We start from the raw sequence: 21,486 nt of genomic DNA on the forward strand, positions 1-21,486 counted from the left end.
CTTGGCAGATTCATTAAACGCACTGAGTATCAATTGTCTAGCTTTTATAGTTTCAGATTTATCGACATTCAAAACCTCTAGTCACAAATTCTAGGGTACTTTCTGAAGTCCTAGAAGACTGAAATTTGGCATTAAGTAGGAATTTCAAGAATTATGAACAACAGATAAATTAAGAAATCGGGTCCCCCTTCATCCTCTCGTATATGAGATGCATATCTGTTAAATCTGTTGCTCGAATTCTAAAGTTTTCAGGATAAGATGTCCGTGGCAGATTTATCAAACGTACCAAGTATCTGTGTTTCCTGAAGTCCTAAAAGACTGAAATTTGGTATATATGCTTCAAGATTGAGTTGCAAGATTCCACCGGAACAAACATATTTACATACGAGTACATTGCAAGTTGAATAAAAGCTTTTAAAAAAAGAGGTAACGATAGAGAGTGGGCCATGAAAATGATGTACCTACAAAAAATAGATCCAAAAAAATCTAGGGCACCTGCCAAAAAGAAATGAAATCCCACCAAAAACATTTCATGTAAAAAGGTAGCCAAGACTCACAAGTTCATAATGTTTTCACTGTTAAAAAGTTATGAGATCTCTAATAGAGCCAAGCCCCTAGCTGAGCTTAGATTTGTGCTGGCCATGGGACCTATCCGAAGTCCAAAGTAATATAGCTCTTAAATGTTCTTGACTGTATCACATTTATAACAATAAATACCAAATCACTCTACTTACAAGCTCTGATTCTACAAACCCTATATCTTGGTAAAAAAAGTACGGCTTGGCCGTTTACAGTTCGTGGATTTTTTATCTGAAATGACATTTAAGCCCGGAATAGGTTCTGCGACCATCACGAAGTACAATACAAATTAGTAATTGTCGAACAAACTATTCCTTAAGGCCTTAAAATGTGTTATGTCATGTAATAGTTTTACGAACATTAAACGGCCAAGCCGTCCTTTTTTTACCAAGATGTAGGGTTTGTAGACTCAGAGCTTGTAAGTAGAGTGATTTGTTATTTATTGTTATAAATGTGATACAGTCAAGAACATTTAAGAGCTATATTACTTTGGACTTCGGATAGGTCCCATGGCCAGCACAAATCTAAGCTCAGCTAGGGGCTTGGCTCTATTAGAGATCTCATAACTTTTTAACAGTGAAAACATTATGAACTTGTGAGTCTTGGCTACCTTTTTACATGAAATGTTTTTGGTGGGATCTTTTTTTAAAGTAATTTTATCTTTTCAAATATTAGAGAATTAAATTTAGGTTGATTAAAAAAGTCTGAGTCTGAAAGTATAGAACTATACCTTTTGTATAATAATATATTCGTTAGTAAATTAAATTATTTTGTATTCAGTGTTTGTGGTTATTGAAGTCGGTTTTCTTTTGTATTTGATTGGTTATTGAAGTCGATTTCTTTTGATTTTTTTAAAATAAAATAACGAAGGCCTCTTAGTCCATTACCACATATGAATTAGGTTTAGGTGCCATTTGTATGACTGGAACGATATAAGTCACGTGTCTGTATTCGTTTTTGAAACTTTTGCAATAAGTATTATTTCATGAATCTCTAAAGTTTTCCTGTTCGTTCGACAAAAGTAAGTTTACTCACACAAGCTAAAATCCAATTCGCCGTGCCGTGTACACGCGCGCACACAGCTACGCGTGACTTGAGGGAAAAATAAAATTTCTCGCTAAGTTTATAATGGGAAAACTTTGAGAACCACTTAATTATGTTAATGTTTGAAACAAAATTTTAGAAGAGACGTTTAAACACGGCAATGACATAATTTAAAAATATTTAAATATGAATTCGTCCTAACCGTATATGCACTTACTACTTAAGTACCTACCTACTAACATAATGAGTACCGGCAGAAAAATGTTAAATAGTATTTTCATTTTACATTGCCTATTATTATTTTATTCAGAGAATAAAATGATAAGACCGAGTGTAGGTTTAATGCTTCAATTTTTTAACATGATGATACGGATTTCTTTAGAATAATAGTACCTACCTACCTATAATAGTAGGGTACCTAAATCCTTCTGCATATGACAAGTTTGGACATACTAAGGTTATCTAAACGATTTATTACATTCCAGCCTTCCAGATATTATGATTAATAAATTAATTAATCAGAATTGACGGCTTGATATCCTCTTCAAGGCCTAGAGAGAATAATATATAGGTAGGGATATATATTTTATATCACCAAAGTCGAGCACCCACTCAGTTAATGATTTAGGTTAACGTTGCTTAACTAATAAAATCGATTGTTACGCGTTGCCTTAAAATGACTCGAAATAAAAAAAAATTGTTATATATATTTCTTTTTCCTTTAAGAACTGTTAAAATCCGTTGGTAATAAATATATTTATTTAATAAAGATTTACAAACGTACCTAGATTTTATATAGTTCAAAGTAAGAAATGAATTCGAAACTCCTCGCCATATTACAGAGATCTAATTGCATCAGTAAATTAGATTCGGTAAATTAATACTGCAAACTAATTAAAGTTTCGCCGATGTTTCTGAAGCCGCATACTATTAGTTTTAATGGCGTGTTTCTGTACGTCAAGTATAACTGTAGGGTTAGTACGAGTTTGAACATTTCGACTCGTTGTTCGAGTATCAGAACATTGTATTGTCAAAGTAAAATGGATCTAGATTGCCTTATTAGGGTTTCGTACGTCTGTATGACAAAATGGAACCCTTATAGGATCATTTTCGTTCGTCTGTCTGTCTGTCACAGCCAATTTGCTCCGAATCTACTAAATGATACTGATAAACTGCACATATATGAATTTCTATGGCCCAAACACGGACAAATAACATAAATAAATGAATTTTGAAAATAAGGTCACTTTTGGGGTCAAATAGAAAAATTAAAACATAGTTTTTCGAACTGTAGGTACCATGTGACATGTCAAATGTGAGGATTTCAGTTTTTTTTTTAAATTAAACAATTATTAATTAAGCTACGAGTATTTAGGTAAATAGATGAAAATTGTCAATTTTCCCCCTTATCTCCGAAACTACTGAGCTTTAAGTTTTGAAATATACAGAGTTCTTTACTTTTTTAAATACATAGTTCTTTACTTATAGATTACAGGAAAACTTATAAGAAGTCTATCGTCTTAAAATAACTTACGCTATATTCATCGTACAGAACCTTTTCCACGCGAGTTTAACTCGCACTTGTCCGGTATTTTTAAAGCTCTAGTTTGTACTATCATACGAGGACATCTACAGCTAGCCAAGCGGAAACTGTGAAGTAAAAATCGTTGCTACCCATTGAATGTAAGTCTTAATAAATAGAGGATTTGTGCATTAGACCTGTATTAATCGGACGTTATGACGTCGTGTTTTCGTAACTCGAAATCTATCAATGTCATCGAGATGTGCAATATTGTGCTAAGAGCACCTATGGGAAATAGTTCGATTCAGCTTTACAAAAGTGTCACGTACCTACGTGTAGATAAACTTTTTCTGAAGGATTTTCATTAAACATATGTACACTTGCCTCATAAAAACATACAAAATGATTGAGTCTGTAACGGAAAAGCGTCGAGCCTTGATTTTTTTTAAATTGTTACACATTAAAAGAAACACTGTTTATCCCTGTCCATATAAATAAAAATATCAGTTTACTGTACTTGATATAGGTATTGATATTTCTTGTATATTTATTTATTTAGTACATAGTTGTAGGAATCTACCAAGGTACCTATATCTCACCCCGGTTCAGGGTTGATTTTATGAAATAAGTATCATCAGAAGGCCGTAGCCAGGCATCGATTTCGGGACATTGGCTTTTTATCCCAGAAAATCAATGAGTTCTCACAGGATTTTCAAAAAACTTAATCCATGCGGACGCAGTTGTGGACGTCAACCACCTAACGTAAAACAAAAGCGCGAGAATTTTTGATATAATATTCACAAAAAAATTGATAAATGCAAGAATTATGCAAAATAATTTATAACGTAAGTAAATAAATTATTAGTAAGTAAGTAGTATAAAAAGAAAATTGTGAGCATAAAATATGTCTGAAAGTTTTAGTAAAGACTTCGACATTTTATATTGAAAATGAAAATCATTAAATTACATTCCTATTTCATACCAAAATAATATTATAATGTAACAATAAATACGATTTATGGTCCATAAAAAGAAAGTAGATCGCTGGAAATTCAATTCCCTTGAAATAGTAAGTTTCTGTGTTATTTCCGTGAGTACCGCGGCGGCGGGAGGAAAGATTTGAGCTAAGTTACGCTTTCGAATGTATGGGAAGGAATAAATCATAAAACATTGCCTCATTTTCATTTTCATTTTAATGAAAATATCATTTCCTTCCAAGGAGGTATATCCAAACTTTACATCCGTCATTTTGCATGGGCCAACGGTCGAGTGTCGGGGCAGGGGTGCAAGGGGGGAGCGGGTGGAGCGGCGCCACCCCGCGAGTTGGGCCCCCCGCCCCCACGCGGGATCGATACGTCATTTGAGCTGGTCGCCATGGAGACCGCGAACGGAGCGGGGCGGCGCCGCGGTTCTGAACCTTCTGATGCCGGGATGGTGCATGGGCCTCCGACTCCGCGGGACCTCACGCACTTATCTCATAAAAACCCATACAGCTATTTGGGCTCTATGGGCTATATCCCCTTACTTAAACATGACATTTATCGCTTTCGAATTGTTGCTCAACTTAAGTGGCTAATGTAGGTAGGTATACTTGGCTTGGTTGGCTTTAATCAAAAGATTGTGAATTGACAATGATGAAGAATGTAAAGTGTTAAATTATAGGTTGTTATGCTATGCCATTTTAATGAATCCAGAATTATTTTTAACCGACTTCAAAAATGGAGGTTAGGTATTAAACCATAGGTAGGTAAGTACATAATATTATAATGTATGTAGGTATGTCTGCAATTGTGGCAAAGAACGGCGCAGTGGTGGCAGCGCTATGCGCTGTGGTCTTATACTTATCTAATTGGGATTCGGAAAGCAGGTAGTTACCTACCGGATTGTATAGCTGGTTCAATAAAGTTTATATTTCTCGATCGAGTCTGAACTAGTCTGGTCTGAACTAGTCTGAACTAGTCTACAGCCGGGGCTTAGTTAACCAGTAAACGATTAGCCCCTTTCCCCTCCAATTAAGCGTAAAGCTTGTGCCAGGAGTGGGTACGACAATAATGCAACGGGTGGGGTTTGAACCGCCGACCTTTCGGAATTCAGTCCGCTCCTCAACCGTTGAACTATCGAGGCTCATCATCAAAAATCAAAATCAATCAAGGCACAATCGATTTTGATCCATGGATATGGACTGCACCGTCACTTATTATTGCATTAGAATTGGCATTGAATTAAAAAAACCGGTCAAGTGCGAGTCGCACTCACACACGAAGGGTTCCGTACCGTCGTACAAGAAATCACATCACACTAATATTATAAAGGAGAAAGTTTGTATGTGTGTGTGTGTGTGTGTGTGTGTGTGTGTGTGTATGTTTGTTACTCCTTCACGCAAAAACAACTGGACGGATTGGGCTGAAATTCAGAATGGAGATAGATTATACCCTGGATTAGCACATAGGCTACTTTTTATCCCGGAAAATCAAAGAGTTCCCACGGGAATTTTAAAAAACCTACATCCACGCGAATGAAGTCGCGGGCATCAGCTAGCAACATTTATATATTTTTTTTTTGTGATGTAACCACAAAACAATTTTCGGATATTTCTCTTTACGGGAAATACCCTATAGGTTGTGAGTCCCTTGACCTGTCTTGACAGATACGACAACCAGACTGACAACAAAGTGATCCTATAAGGGCTCCTTTTTTTCTGGTGATACGGAACCCGGAACGGATGAGAGGCAGGACTAAATAAAAACTTCAAATAAAAGTTAGTAATTTACAGAAATTCATTGATCTCGAGGGTGGGTGATGTAATAAAGTTGATCAAAAGTTTCTTTGGTTAATGGTTCTTTAGTTAACTTTTTGGGAGGTAAGTAAGTATTAGCTAATAAAAGATTTTTCGAAAATCCACTCCTAAGGGGATAAAATGTGGGTTGTAAGATTGTGTGCAAGTCTTCTGTTTTATATGAAGACACGAAAAATCGGCATGTAAGTAATAAAAACCTGAATAAGCCTTTTTTGAGACACAATTGCGAATCAACGGGTGCGAAGTTGTGGTTTTTACTATCGGTTGACCTTTTGGCAGTAGGTTTTTCACAGCGGGAAAATTTCTTAATCTTTTGGGAAATTAGAAATGGTAGATACGCGAAAGAAGACGCGGACAAGGTCAACTCAAAAGTAGGTACTTATAAATAATCTATTTCTTCTCACTTAACTTTTCAAAAATCTATGTTTATCTAAACATAAGATGACTACTAGGTAATAATACTAAAAGCTTTTAAGATATTATATAAAATAGGCTTATAAAAGTCGAATTGCCATTGCCTACAGGCATAATACAATAAGAATTTGAGTACAATAATATTATAACCTATATTTTTCTTCCTCGACATTTACGACTTGCACGGGAAGAGAAACATCTGGTGTGTTGTTTTTATTCATGTCTTAGTCTAAAACAGTATTGAACTACGATTGTATACAGACTAAGTACTTAATTTTATAGCTTAGTTTCAATAAAAGGAGCAGGATAGAAATAAATTGAAGGCGAAAATATTAATTAAGTATAGAGTAATATAGTAGTAATATAAGTATTTTTTTTTAGAATTTGGGCCCAAAATCTCTGACTAATCTAAATCTGTAAATGGAAGAAACGACTATTGAGCATTGATGAGAAAAGAAAAAGGAACTTGAGACTTTGATAAAGAAAAAATGTAATTCAAATTAAAGTCCACAAAAATCTTAAAAAAAGATAGATAGGTATACCTCTTACCTATCAATCAAGTAATAGATACTTTTGACGATTCAAAAGTACTTGTAAAAGTAAGGTAAAAGTCTAATTGAATAAAATTATTTTGAATTTGAATTTGAATCTCTCCAAGATTTCTCTTCTAAGAAATGCTTGTGTGAAGATGTACGTTACTTACGTACGTTTTTTTGACGTTTGCCTGTTCCATATAGCTGCGTTACGGGACAGCGACTCTAATTTAATTTAAATTTGATTTTCATAGCATAATTTTATTTTTTAAAGATTAATATGACGAAAAGAAATTGTAGAGTATTATCGTACTCTACATTTTCTCTATATCATCATTAAATTCTATGTCCCCCTTCGAGGTACCTTCCACTTTTAATATGAGTACCTTCAAGTCAAGAGTGAACAGGCAACTTCTAGGAAAGCGCGCTCCATCTTACGCTGCATCATCACTTGCAAGCAGGTCAGAGTTTAGAGTTGAGGGATTTTTGAGACGAGAGGCGCGGAGGTTTCGCTATCCTACAGTGATTCACAGAATAAACTTGATCTACAATCAATCAGCCTGTTTTCGTCTTCTGCTGAACATAGGTTTTCCCAAGAGCGCGCCACCACACACGGTCCTCTGCCTTCCTCATCCACCCACTTCCCGCTAAGTACCTTCTTAAGGCCATCAGTCCTGCGGGTTGGAGGTCACCCCACACTGCGCTTGCTGGTACGCAGTCTCCACTCCAGAACACGCTTTCCCCTTAACCTTATAGGTAGGTATCTACAGGAGTGTATTTACTCCACAGCTGGCTGGCTGGCTGGTTGGCTGGCTGGCTGACTAGCTGGCTGGCTGGCTGGCTGGCTCCCAAGAGGGGAAGCTTAAATGCATTTCTCGTCAGCGAGGAAAAAAAGGGTAAGTATAGTCTTCTAAGAAGGTATAAGTACCTATCTACTTATCAAAAACACAACCTACAAATACTTATACAAACTTTCAAATAGGTACGTATTTGCTTATACAAACAAGAAAGTTAGCGAACAATATAAAAGTAATGGGATAGAGTGAAATGGCAGACGGGAGCTTACATTAGTGTGAAAGAGATGAGGTTATTCAAATTGAGGGTACATATTTCTACATAGGTAACAAATAGCTAGTTAACATAATATGGATAAGTCTTAATTTATTTTTAATATTTTATTATCGTCAAGATTAAAAATAACTATAATAGTCCAGCTTGATCCATGTCGTCTCGGTATTAAATGGCCACACATAACTACTTATTAATATCTGTTAGAACTTACTTAAATATTCCGAATTTAGTTATGAATGAAAATAAAAGCCAACTATGAGCAAGTCAGACTCGCCGCCTGGGGTTTCGTAGGTTAAGTTGGTTATGTTAAAAAACAAAAAAATAAACTAAAAACAAAAGCTCCATACGCGCCCTGGTCTGAGAAGAAGCCCACAACGAACTCACCCGGGTATTCTTTGTATTTCACAATTTCATAATATCTTAAACTTATTAAAACTATCAAAACTGTAGCAACTCATTCCAAAGCTTTCTTATCATTTAAATAATCCTTTAGACTATAAAAGGATTTTTCAATAAGTTTACGATTTATGAAAACTGTGAACTTGTTGAAAGACATCCAAATTCCAATATGTCTTCTGGGAGCTTACTATCTCAGTGTATTAGGTCATTATACTAATAGTTGTTAGTATATAATATTGTAGATCGAGAAACATTTTGAGAAATGGTATTTCCATGTTATGATTTTATTGAACAAAAAGTAGAAAAGTTGAAGAGAGTTGCAGGAGCAACTTCAAGAACAGGTATTTACAATGTTTGAATATGTAGGTTGTATGCAAGCAGTTTTAGATAACTTTTATGGATTAAATTGGTGTAGTAAAATAAATTATGAAATAATAATTTTATCATCTATAAATCTAAAAAAAATAGATACAATCAGTCATAATATTATTAGGTATGTAGTTTGATAAGGCAGGTGCTTATGTAATTTTCAATAATTGTAAATATGGTTATTAGGTACTTATAGTTATTATTGTTAAGGTTTGGCGGTTTGTAGTGAGTAAACAGGACCAAAAAATAGAAACTTTTCCGGGGTATTTTTCTCTGATATTTTTTTAAGAGCGCCATCTAGTGCATACAAGCCTGAATTACTATGAAAGTTAACATGTATGTGTGTAAGCTCGCAACTTACTGACCTTTAAAAGCTTCGTCACTTCCGAGGTAGAGGGAAGTAGAGTGATACAGTCCTATATAATGTATTACATATTATGTACAAGTTCACGTAAAGCTCCCTGTGCAACGTATTCATATACCTACTAATGCCGTCGCCCCGTCGCGTCCTCCAGCCGTCCTAATATAACTAAAAAGCAAAGTGCAAAAAATATTTTTTTTTGCTATTGCCAAAAAACTTGAGGATTTTCAAAAACTTATGCTTCTAAATAACATTGCTACGTAGGCTTAAACCGTGGCTCAAACTAAATATTACCTAAAAACCTTGATCCTACGTAGGTATATTCATTTTTTGAAATAAGTTTTTGAAAATGTGTTACACATATCTATGGTGTTACAGTTTTTGCCGATAATAATCCTTTTACTTAAAAGACAGCCAGTGTAGAGAACCACGAGAATTGAGTTCAATTAAATCCTAAAAAGATTTGATTGCAATACCTTTTGTATTAGGTATTTAATCTACTTACAAAGTTATTTCCACAGGTAAGTTAGGGAAACTACTAACTTTGTATATGGCCTTCTTTGTACCTATAAGGTCTGAAATAAAATATTATTTTGTTTGTTTATTTATGATGCAAGGCTGAGCTTCCAAATGCCCCCAAAATAGTTTAGTACTTAAATTGTTACATTGACAATATTGTAACTTTTATGATTTGAAAAGAGTAACTGCTGAGAGTCAACCAGTGGTAGAGTCCCAAACGTGTCATAAGAGACACTAGTTGTTCTACTTGAAATGAATAAATTTTAACGAATACTTCTTAATTTTATTATTAGGGAACAACTGAGAAAACTTGCCTTGCTTAAATTTACCACTGCATTATCTGGATGGACCTGGCTTGGGGTTTCTGCTATATTGCCGAATAATGCCAATATAGATATAACAATAGATGTCAAGGCACGGAGCCTACTCTTATTACCATTCTAAACTCAATAATGAAATTATAGTACTATGCAATTGCAGGTTTGCTAAACAAGCATTAGATCTTACTTTGTTATGTTTAGGAGATTTTGCCTACTAAAGAAATAGTATATTAAAACGAAGAAGCAAGCAGCGACAAAGTAGGTAGTAATTTCAAATTAGTTTTTTAAGTACTTTAATGTACCTAATTAATTGAATTTCGATGTCTATTTCAATAAATAACAAGTGTAAATTAAAAATTTTCAACACCCCCGACAAATCATTTTCAAATAAATAATTATGTATATCTAGGCAACGTCCATCTTGACAGCTTGACATTTGTCAATTGACACTTGAATATTATGAACCTAAGGGTTATCTAACCTTCTTTTCTACAAGAAAACTAGAAAATAGCTGATAACTCTTAAACGGCTGAACCAATTTTTTTGGATTATAGCTAAGAACACTCTCGATTAAGCCACCTTTCAAACAAAAAAAAGTAAATTAAAATCGGTTCATTCGTTTAGGCGCTACGATGCCACAGACAGATACACAGATACACAGACACACAGATACACAGATACACACGTCAAACTTATAACACCCCTCTTTTTGGGTCGGGGGTTAAAAATGTTTACATACTTATTTTTCAAAAATCTTACGTAGGTCGAAAACCTCAGTGCGCGAGTATCATTCGCACTTGGCCTGTTTTTTAAATTATTAGGTAGCTAAGTGGCAACTCAGGTATAGAACTAAGTATTACTTAATTTTAATTATTATTAGTTTTTATTAAATACATACTTATTATTGATAAAAATACTGTTATGAAGAAAATATGTTTAAAACTGTGGAGCACGCGTGGCTCTTGTAGATATTCATCGATGCACGTATCGTCTCCATTTCAACATTTTGCAGAATGCAGATGCGCGTAGCACAGTAATTGGAGCGCCAACGTAGTTTGTACCTACCTACTCTTAAGTTGAATATAGAGTTGTGAAGTCTGAAGTTCCTGCGAAACCTACAGTAGATTTTCCACAGATTATAAATATACATATATGAGGTAGGTAAAGTTAGAAAAAAAGTCAGTTGATTTGAAATATTTTATTTAAAATTCGTTTGCAGAAGTTGTACAGGCAGCTAGATCCTAGCTAGGGATGTTTAATTTCGGTAAAACATAAATCCAATGAAATAAAATTAATTGTATAATTGACATAATATTTCGTAATGAACTGCAATAAACCATAGTCGACTATTGCAACAGTACACATTATATCACCAGTTAAACAAATAAGTATCACTATTATTATAACTTTAAATAAATAAGGAGATATAACTACAACCTCATTATACAGAAGGAGGGTGGTACGAATTAATGTAACCGCTTATTCAATACCATGTAAATAACGATTACAATAGTCGAGAAACTTTCGTACCCGCCTCGATCTGTGATTCAAATATTCAATAAACTACCAGCACTTTTATATCAAAAGTTACAAAAGATCCTACAATATGCTTTATCAATGAGCTACATTGTAAAATTCTTTACAAAACGATCATTATTCTCGGCCACTTTTACGGTGCAAGTGCTAGTGTCAAAGTTTTCACGAATTGTAGAAAACAAGATCATTGCCGTGTCGCTTTCTGCAAGACATGAAAGTGGAGAGAAGTGTCAGCCGAGGCTTATTGCATCGACTGACACTTTTCGAAATCAGCGCAAAGGGCCTCGTTTTACTTCTAAATTATAATAAGTAGTCACTGGTCTCGAAACATGGCTTAAGTACTATACACCTAAAATATATAAATTATTACAAATTAAGTAAGGCATTTACAACATCTTCTGGGATCCTTAAATTACTTTATATTTACACGATACTAGACCGCAACAGCATCGTGTAAAAATAAAGAATTGACTAAACTTATATCGGTAATTTTTTTTTGTTTTTATTATGTTAAAAATGGTCAAGATTTCGGCGATCTAAGCTGACCTTCGAAGCTTTACGTTTTGAAGTGAACAAATTATACTTTGATTGGCAAGGCTTCGGTAGGTCGGGTCATATAAAAAATATCGTTGGAAAATTTTAACATAAGGGGCGCAGTCGTTACAACTTAGCACTATCGTTTGGCACTGACTTTCGTTAAAATATTTTCTAATAAATAAACCATCAATAATAAAATTACTATGACTCGAAATTGACATTTGAGATTTCGTAAATTACATAATTATTATGAAAGTATATTTTAATCACAGTCATGGGTTTTTCTTTAAAAAAATGGTGCGTGCCGCGACAAAATGAAAGTATAACACATTATTATAGCGATTACTACATATGACACGAAATCCTAAACTAATTCATCGTGAAATTTGAGCATTATTCTTGTGCATGAAATAATACATGAAAGTCACATATCACATTAGATGTTCTTCTTGTGATGACGTACTTCATGTTAATACCGCTGAGGTATTTCACCTTCGTCTCTTTGCCGAAACAGCGGCTGCTATCATTTGTCTTAACATAGGTTCTGGCGTGCACGCTTTAGGGTCACATTTCATTTGGCCATCACCACCACATCTGAAAGGAAAGAAAACATAAATTCATAAATTATTTTTACCTTACTAGTCCAAAAAGCGCGCCTTTGTTGCTTTAAAACCAGTGAGTAAAAATTAAATTAGCTGAATTTCCAGGATAAAAAGCAAACTATGCCCCTATTTCGGTAACTATCCGTACTGTCTATGGATCGGTACCGTCAAAATGGGTTAAATGGGCCGTGAAAAGGTAACATATAGACAGATAAACTTTTTCATTTACAATATTAATATATAAATATAATAATACCTACCGATACCTACAGATTTTTTGTTATTTAGATTAACAGGGCTCTCTCCGTCACTCGTTTCTACTCGTTTCATACAATCGTAGTTCCAATTTCATTTGAATGTTAAGCAACCAAAGTCCATGAAATTTTGCAGACATATTCTAGAAACTAATATCTGTGTCTGTGGTGTTTTAGATTTTTCTAAAAATATGTAGTTTTAAAATTACAGGGGCTCAAAGATTTGTATGAAAATTTTAAGACCGCGTAACTTTGAAACCGAATATTTTAACAGAAATCTGGAAAACCACAGACATAGATATTAGTTTCTAGAATATATGTGCAAAATTTCATGGACTTTGGTTGCTTAGTATTCAAATGAAATTGGAACTACGATTGTATGAAACGAGTGGAAACGAGTGACGGAGAGAGCCCTCTTAAAGGGTTGGTGACAATGACGAACAAAAAATAAATTTTATTTATGAGAATACTCACGTGCAAAGTAAACATGGTCCCGACGATGCTCTTACAACCTCCCCAACCTTATAAGTGTGACCCTTTATTTGACATCCTCTCCTCTGAGCTGCACCCTTGTAAGCGTGAGGGAGGAAATGTGGGGGTAACGTTGTAGTAGTAGTTGTCGTGGTCGTTGTAACATTAAGCGTAGTAGCCATGGACACAGGGCATTCGTATCGTGGACAGCAGAAGCCTTGTATGGGTTCTTCGTGGCATCCATGAATAGGTGGTGGACAACTTTGTTGTAGACAGATAATATCACTTCTAAAGCAGAAACAGAAATCACAGGGATCGTCTCTGGGGATTTGTTGCGCAGACACGTATACTTTGCCTCCATATCGACAGGTTCCAGGTCCAAAGGCTTGATCCTCTTCAACGTAGTCTGGCTCTTGTCCGTAGCCCCCACTTCCACTTGGAGGGAAGTCGGGGGATGGTATACCCTCGTTGATTTCGTCGTCAAATGCTGGTTTAGTTAACTCCTGCGTAGGAGGAGAAGGTGTCGGTTTAATTGGTCTTTCTTCAGGTTGAGTGAATTTGTCAGTCAATGAAGAGTGTGTTGTACTTTCTTCTTTGATCTTGCTTGTTGTCGATTTTGAGGGTCCTTGTAATAAATCTTCGTCTAATAACGTAGTTCCCATTGATGTTTCTGATTTCTGTGGTTCTTCAGTGGCTAAATGAATATCTTTTTCGGTCGAAATACTCGAGGTTTCAGTAACTGGATATGTTAAATTTTGTATATCAGTTGTTATAGTCGTGTACAGTTCCTTTTCACTAGCTGTTTGTGGAGCTGCAGAAGTCGTTAACACTACGTCTTGCACTGTAGTTTGTTGTTTTTCTTTTTCTTGTAAGTCTGTTTCAAGATACGTAGATGAAGTTGTAGGAATTATCTCAGTGTCACTTATGTGTTCTGTGAAATCTTTAACAGGTGAAATCGTAGTTGGAACTTTTTCTTCCGCTTGTTCTTGACCATCTGTAATAGGCTTTTCTTTGACCTCTTGCTCATATTTTGTTACTATAATAGGTACCAATGATTCATCTTCATATTTATCAGTAGCATCTAGATTTTGATCACCTCGTTCTGTTTGCTGTGGTTCATATAACGGAGTCGTAAGTATTTCTTCAATAGGCGTTCGTGAGCTATCATCAATTACTTGATGTGTATGTTCTTTTAGTTCAACTAGGAATGGGGTTGTTTCACTAAATTCATGTTCTGGTTCAGTTGTCTGTTTTGGTTCGTCTGATTTATCAAACTCTTTATGTGCTTGTGTAGTTTGTGCTTGAGTGTAAAAGTTTTCTAACGTTGTCGGTGTTAACTCTGTAGGTATATGTACATCTGGTACTTTCTTGTCTGTTTCTGTACTGGAGTCTGCTGTTGCTTCTGTGATAGGTGATTCATTTTCTATTGTAGATTGAGTACTCTGGTTTTCAGGTTGAGATTCAGTTTCTTTTACCGTTACTGTAAGACTTGGTTCTTCCTGTTCAGAATGTGTTTGCACAGTTAATGTTGTTTTTTCTATACCAATAGCTTCTGTTTGAGTTTCTTTCGTATTTATTTCTGGCATCTGTGTTGTGCTATGTGGTGATATATGTTCATCTGTTTTATCTTTGTCTACACTATCAGTTGTTCCATAGGATTCATCGCGTTCAGGTATACTAGTAGATAAACTCTGTGTAATAACTTGGTCAGGTACTGTTGTAGCTCTATCCAATGCTTCAGTGTTCATTTCTTTTTGCTGTGTAACTATATTTTGTGCTTCTGTGGTATAAAGTGGTTTACTTTCTGTATATAAAGTGTCTTTTTCTGTTACTTCATCTAAATTGATATATGTCGTAGTCTTCTCTTCAGACTGTATTTCTATTTCAGTTCGTTTGTTATCTTTCTCAGTGATATCAGGCTGACTGACTTCTGTTACTACAGGCATCGGTCTTTCTGTAAGTTCAGTCACAACTGGAACATACAATGATGGATCTGATACAGATTCTTTCTCTATCGATATCTTAGTAGGTTCAGTGCCAGTAAGTAGTTCTTCGCTTGCAGAAGTTTCTTTTTCAGGCAAAGTTGAATACACATCATGGACATTTTTTTCTGGATATTCTGTAACTAATCCGTGTTGCTCAGTTGGAAGGGCTTCAGTACTCATAGTTTCCTTAACGTGTTCATCATCCAGCAATATTGAGGAAGTCGTAGCATTTTCTTCGAGGACAGTTTGCGTTTCATGAGGAGATTTAGTTACAATTTCTGTTACAGATTCTGTCAAAGGAGTTTCTTGCTCATGAGAAAGATCAGTCACCTTTTCAATTGGTAATGATACTGTTGTAGTCTTTTGTGATTGAGTATCTATGGTTCCTTCTTTCATCTCTGAAGTAGGTGTACCTTCCGTGTTTTGGTTATACAAGTCAGATATAGTTCCAGCAGTAGGGACATCTTTAGAAAAGTCAGTTTGCTGGTGAGGAATTGCTGTCGTTTTTGATTCCATGCTAGATGTAGTTGTTTTTTCGGCATGATCTACTTCTAAATTATTTAAATCATGTACATTTAATTTGGAAGAACTTTCTATCTCCATTTCCTGTTGTGTGATATGATAGTCAGGAATTTCCGTTGATCGTTTTGGTAACTCAATCATAGGAGTTTGCGTTTTCTCTTGTTCCAATTTTAGATCCACGGTAGTTTTTGATGCTTGTTCCGCTATTTCTTCTTTATCGGTTATAGTAGTTTGTAGTGATGAAGCATGATCAATATGAGTAACCTGTGACATGGGCAGTTCAGTAACTGAAGATGTCGTTTTAAATTCACCGTAATCTGATTGTTGCTCTTTTTGTGTTTCTTTATTATCCAAGGCTGTAGTAGAAAGCTTATCTTCTGAACTAGTATAGGATAAATGTGATTCAGTTGTTACGCTGTCTTTGATATTTGACGTGACTTGCTCAAACATTGTGATAGATTCAGATTTTTCAGTGCTCATTTCAGAACCTTGTACATTTTTATTAGTATCTGCAACATTTGGCATTAATGTTTGTGTAGTTAATGAGTCAATATCAGTATGATCGGGCTTATGTGTTCCCAGAAAACCAGATTCTTCTGTTGTATCGGAAGGTTTTTCACCAGAAACAAATGGTTTCAAACCATCTTTTTCAGCATCATCTTTGTCTTCGCCCTTTGTTGTATATGTAACTGTGTCTTTTTCGGTCACAAACTCAGGCTCAGAGGTCTCTGTGATTGACAATGTTGCTTCAAATTCGTCTTTATCGCTGCTTTGAGTAGTCTGAGATATAATCGTTGTTTTTTCTTGGTTTTGTTCTTTTTCTTTTTCTTTTTCTAAAATAGTGCTTGTACTTGTTTCAACAATTGGTTCATTATCTGCTTTGGTATAACTAGTTTCTTGAGAGATAATTTGTATTTCTGTAGGCAGTTCATCTTTAGTTGTTTGTGAAGGTGAATTATCACTTGTTGTTTCTTTATATGTTTCAGTAACTATGTCTTGTCCTGTTATCTTTGTGGTGAAATCTTGCTTTATTTCATCCGTGATCTTTGGATAATCAGTAGGAGTTTTAGTTATTTCTGTCACACGCTCTAAAATATCTGTAGAAGTTTCTGATTCTTTATTACTGTCTTCTATCTTAGTAGTCAATTGTGGATATTCTGAATCTAGTTTCTGATCAGTTGAAGATTGTTGTTGTTGAGGTTCTGTAGATAGTACAGGAGTTACTGTCACAAACTTACTACTCTCTGTAGTTGTTAATTCTTCTATAATTTTCAGTGTAGTTAGATGAATTTGGTCAGTTATATCTTTTTGATCTTTTTCTAGTTCTGAACTTGGAGTTTCAGTGGTTTTTTCAGGTGTCATAATTTCCTCTACTAATGTTGTATATAGTTCTGGAAGCTTTGTAGTTTTATCTTGTGCTTGCAATATAGTTGAATATGTTTCAGGAGCTTCTGTGTGCTTTTCTTGCTTATCAGTTATTGCATTTGTAGGCAGTGAAGTTAATTCTGTGTCTTGGCTTTCTTTGTATTTTTCGGTAACTATTACATCGTGTACTGTAGATATTTCGACATTTTGTGAAGTTAATATCTCTGGTCCCTCTGTGACAACTACTTGACTTTCAGTGAAAGACTTATCTATAGCTTGGGATACATCATCCGATTTTGTTTCATCTGCATCAGGTCTTGATGTGTAAAGCAAGTTTTTATCGGTAGTGACTTCTTTTTCTTCAGCACTTGTTTCAATTTCTTGAGGTGATTTGGTGTACATTTCTTGTCCTTCTGTAGTAACTTTATGAGTTTCCTTTGTAGTAGTTTCACCTGCTACTTCCAATAATGTAGGCTGACTTATCAATTCTGTTACACCTGCATATGTTTCTCCTGGCATTGTCTCGGTTTTTGTAACATCAGACTCTATAGGCTCGGTGGCAATTTCAGTTGTATCTTCTGTGGGTATATCTTCAGCTTTTGTTGGTCTTGGTTTATAAGATTCATCGTACTTGTTTTCTTCATCAGTTGTTTCAGGTTTCTCCGTTATAGTTGCCTGTGGTTTGAAAATGGATTCTTTTGTTACATACGATTCAGTTTCATCAGTTACTGGATTCAAATGTACCATGGTCTGTTCTTCTACTGACGATTCATGTCCAGTAGTTGATTCTATTGTTATGTCATGAAGGTCTGGAGAGCTCACTTTAATGATTTCTTTTTCTGTTGATATTTCTGTAATATCTGTTAGAACTTCATCTTTTTTAGTGATTGTTACATCTGGAGCTATTGTTTGCATTACTTCAGTGAATATTGGTGTTTCCATTTCAGTGTGTTCTTTTGTTATAACTGCAACGTCTGGAGATTCAGTTTGAGTTGTATGTTCTTCAGTGTCAATTTTTTCTGGAGATTCAGTTGGACTTGTTACTTTAATAGCAACTTTGATTTCTGGGCTTTCTGTTTGAATTATATCTTTGTCAGCAGCTGTAACTTTTGGGGCATCAGTTACAATGACTTCTTTTTCAGTGGCAAATAATTCTGGAGCATTTGTTTGAGTATCTTCACGATCAGTAATTGTTTCAGTTACTTCAGTTTGTATTTGTTCTTTTTCAGTTACTAATGATTCTGGGATTTTAGTTTCCATTACTTCTTTTTCAGTAACTGCTTCTGAAGTTTCAGGTATCGTTTCCGTTTTTGAAATTGTTACTTTAGAAAGTGTGGTTTGGGTAGCTTCTGTTGCAGAAAATGATGTTTCAGTCGCTCCAGAATGAATTATTTCTTTTTCGGTACCGAATGTGTCCGGCAATTTTGTTACAAATTCTTCTTTTTGGGTGATCGTTTCAGAAGTTTCCGTATTTATTCCACCAGTTTCAGTTATCATTAATTCTGGTGCTTCAGTTGAAGATTTTTCAATTTCGCTCAATGGAATTTGAGGTAATTTTGTATGATCTTCGTCTAATACAGTTTCATCTTCAGTATCAATATGTGGCGGCTTAGTTGAGAATTGTTCATTTTGTCCAGGAATAGTTCCTGTTTCAAGATATTCCGGTGATTTTGTGTAGGATATATCAATTTCTGTAGTTAATAGTTCACCAGTATGACTGACACTTCCTAGTAATTCTGTATTTTCTGTGACGGATAATTTTGGAGATTCAGTTTGAAGCATTTCTGTTGCAGCTTCTTCAGCTATTTCAGTACCTGTCTGAATTAATGAAATATCTGTTTGGATGGTCCCTTTTTCTGTATAATATTTCTTAGGAGGTTCAGTTTGTTCAAATGTAGTAGACAGTTTTTCGGTAGTTTCTATGTATATAGGTTGTTTTGTAACATCTAAATCTGACTTCGTAAGTTTTTCTTTTGTTGTTGTTATGTGAGATTCTATGCTTTCCGTCTTTTGTAAATTTACATCGCTTACTGTGCTTTCTTCAGTTGATATTTCGGTTGGTTGTTCTGTAGACTGTACAGTTGGTTCATCATGTTGCTTGCAATCAGTGCCTGAACATTTTGATGGTATTTTTTCTCCCGTTTCTGCAAAATCTTTTCGTCGACAATTTTCATTTACACACTCTTCTGGTTCAATAACATTATTTTCATCACATCCATTTTCTTCATTACAAACTTTTGTTGGTACATCAATGGCTGGTACTATATGTGAACTGGGTTCTGAATCTTTTTCATATATCGTTTCTTTTGTTGGTTGAATTTTGCAGTTTTCGCTTTCACATGGTATTTCTGGTTCACATTTACCATTAGAACAATCCTGCGAAGGTTTCAATGGAATTGTTTGAACTTGATCGTTACAGTCACCTGATTCACATTTTTCTTGGATTGCGGGAGTTTTTGTGGATTCCGAGTCTTTTTCAAAGATTGTATCTTTCGGTAGCTCTGTTTTACAGTTTTCACCCTCACATGGTTCTACAGGTAATATTTGACATTTACCATCAGAACAATCTTGAGAAGGCATTGGTTGACTTGTTTCAGCTTGGTCTTTACAATCATTTGATTCACATTCTTTTTGTACTGCAGGACTTTCATTCAAACAGTTACCAGATGTACAAATGGTTGGCTCCATAGGCATTTTTTTATCTTCATTATCTAAGCAGTCAGTGCCGCTACATTCATTTGCAATAGGTTTAGGACTCTCTGTTCCAGACATATGACTATGTGATTCTGGCGGTATTGTTTCTTTAACGCTGCACACATAAGTTGGACAGCATGAGTTCGGGGTATCGTAAACAGGTTGACAATCATTCATGTTTTCCATATATTCTGGTGGTGGACTGCATATTATTGGGTCACATTTAATGATACTACTTATACATTTACAACCTGTGTGACAATTATTCGTACTGGGTACATTTGTATTGTTAGTATAGGTGATACCATTCAAGAGACAATCGCCTTCACCAGGTATTCTGCTAGGTGTTGATGCAGGTGAAGCGCTATCATCTATTTCATTTAGATTTGGGTTTATAGAAGTACTTTCTGCATCGACTAGGTTCGTGATAGTGTTGGTTGTTAGCTCAATAGAGATTTCTGCTTCAGGCGATGTCTGGAACACATCTGTGAATTTATTTTTCTCAGTCACACTAGACTGTTCTAAAATTTCTGTACTTAGTTCTTCTTGTTCTGATGTTTCCTGAACTTTAGTTATATATTCAGTTGAAGGAGAACTAGTGGCTTTCTGAACTGGTTCAATAATGTTAGGATTTGTGTGAAGTATAAGTTCATCTGTGGAAGTAGTTTTATCTAGTAAGCCTGTGGAATCTGTAGTTGTCTTTTCATGTTCTTTAGGGTTTAAAGTTTCTTCAAAATCACTTTCATTATTTATTTTTGGTACTGATTCAGTAGTACTAATTGCGTCTTTCTGAGAAGTCAGATATGCATCAGATATGCGTGCAGTTGTGTATTCCTCAGAAGCTGTTGTCATAGATCCTAAACCAGAAAGTGTTACCTCCTCTTGTGTTGGTTTTTGAGCCGTTTCCTTATCTACGACTAAGTCAGGAATTGTGTTTTGTCCTTTGTCTGGTTCTGTACTTTGACTTAAATGCAGGCTACTCTCAGTTGTAGTTGGTAACATTTCATCAATGACTTCTTTTTCTGGAGTTATGTTTTCTCCTGTATCTATCTGAGAACCTGTTGCAAAGTCTTCACCACTGCCTTCTATTTCAGTTATTGCTGGACTTATTTCTGTATAAGGTTCATCAGGTTCATTTCTATATCCACTTCCTTCAACACTAACTCTTCTCGGTGGTGAAGAAGTTAACTCAACAAAATCGGTAGTCGAATCAGTAACTGGTTCATCTCCTTCACAAATATACGTATCAGGACAGCATTGACCGTGGCGTGGAGGTAATGATGTGCAATTTTTGCCCTCGTTTTCCATTGGTGTTCCACATTCTTGAACAACACACACTATATCTCCTTTCATGCAGTAACAATGTTCACAAGCTTTTTCAGTTTTTATAAGAGCACCATCTGAGAATATTTGGTCATCATGTACACAGTCTTGTGACATCTGGGTTACTGGCGCCATGGTTGTGGTCGTTAATAAGAATCCTGGAGTTGGGCGCACGGTCGTTGTCATATCATCCAAAAGAAGAATCTCGTCTTCAGGGTGATCTGAAATTACAAAAATTTTATCATATTTTTGTTGATTTTATTAAAGGA

General features: G+C 35.2%; 1 protein-coding gene across 3 annotated transcripts in view; it reads right to left on the bottom strand.

Moving 5' to 3' along the window:
- Window positions 1-11,111: 11,111 nt before the first annotated feature.
- Window positions 11,112-21,486, bottom strand: part of LOC123878589 — a 46,635-nt gene continuing 36,260 nt past the window's right edge. The window contains exons 6-8 of one of the 3 annotated variants that reach the window (XM_045925888.1): window positions 20,651-21,438; window positions 13,332-20,608; window positions 11,112-12,595 (exon numbers count right to left, since the gene is read on the bottom strand). In XM_045925888.1, the coding sequence (XP_045781844.1) occupies window positions 12,490-12,595; window positions 13,332-20,608; window positions 20,651-21,438 (8,171 nt within the window). In that variant the 3' untranslated portion in view covers window positions 11,112-12,489. Of the gene's footprint in view, window positions 12,596-13,331; window positions 21,439-21,486 lie in introns of all 3 variants that reach the window. The other 2 variants (XM_045925879.1, XM_045925868.1) reach the window with 2 other exon arrangements.

The sequence above is a fragment of the Maniola jurtina genome, chromosome 3 (assembly GCF_905333055.1).
Source record: "Maniola jurtina chromosome 3, ilManJurt1.1, whole genome shotgun sequence".
NCBI classification, from domain to species: Eukaryota; Metazoa; Arthropoda; class Insecta; order Lepidoptera; family Nymphalidae; genus Maniola; species Maniola jurtina.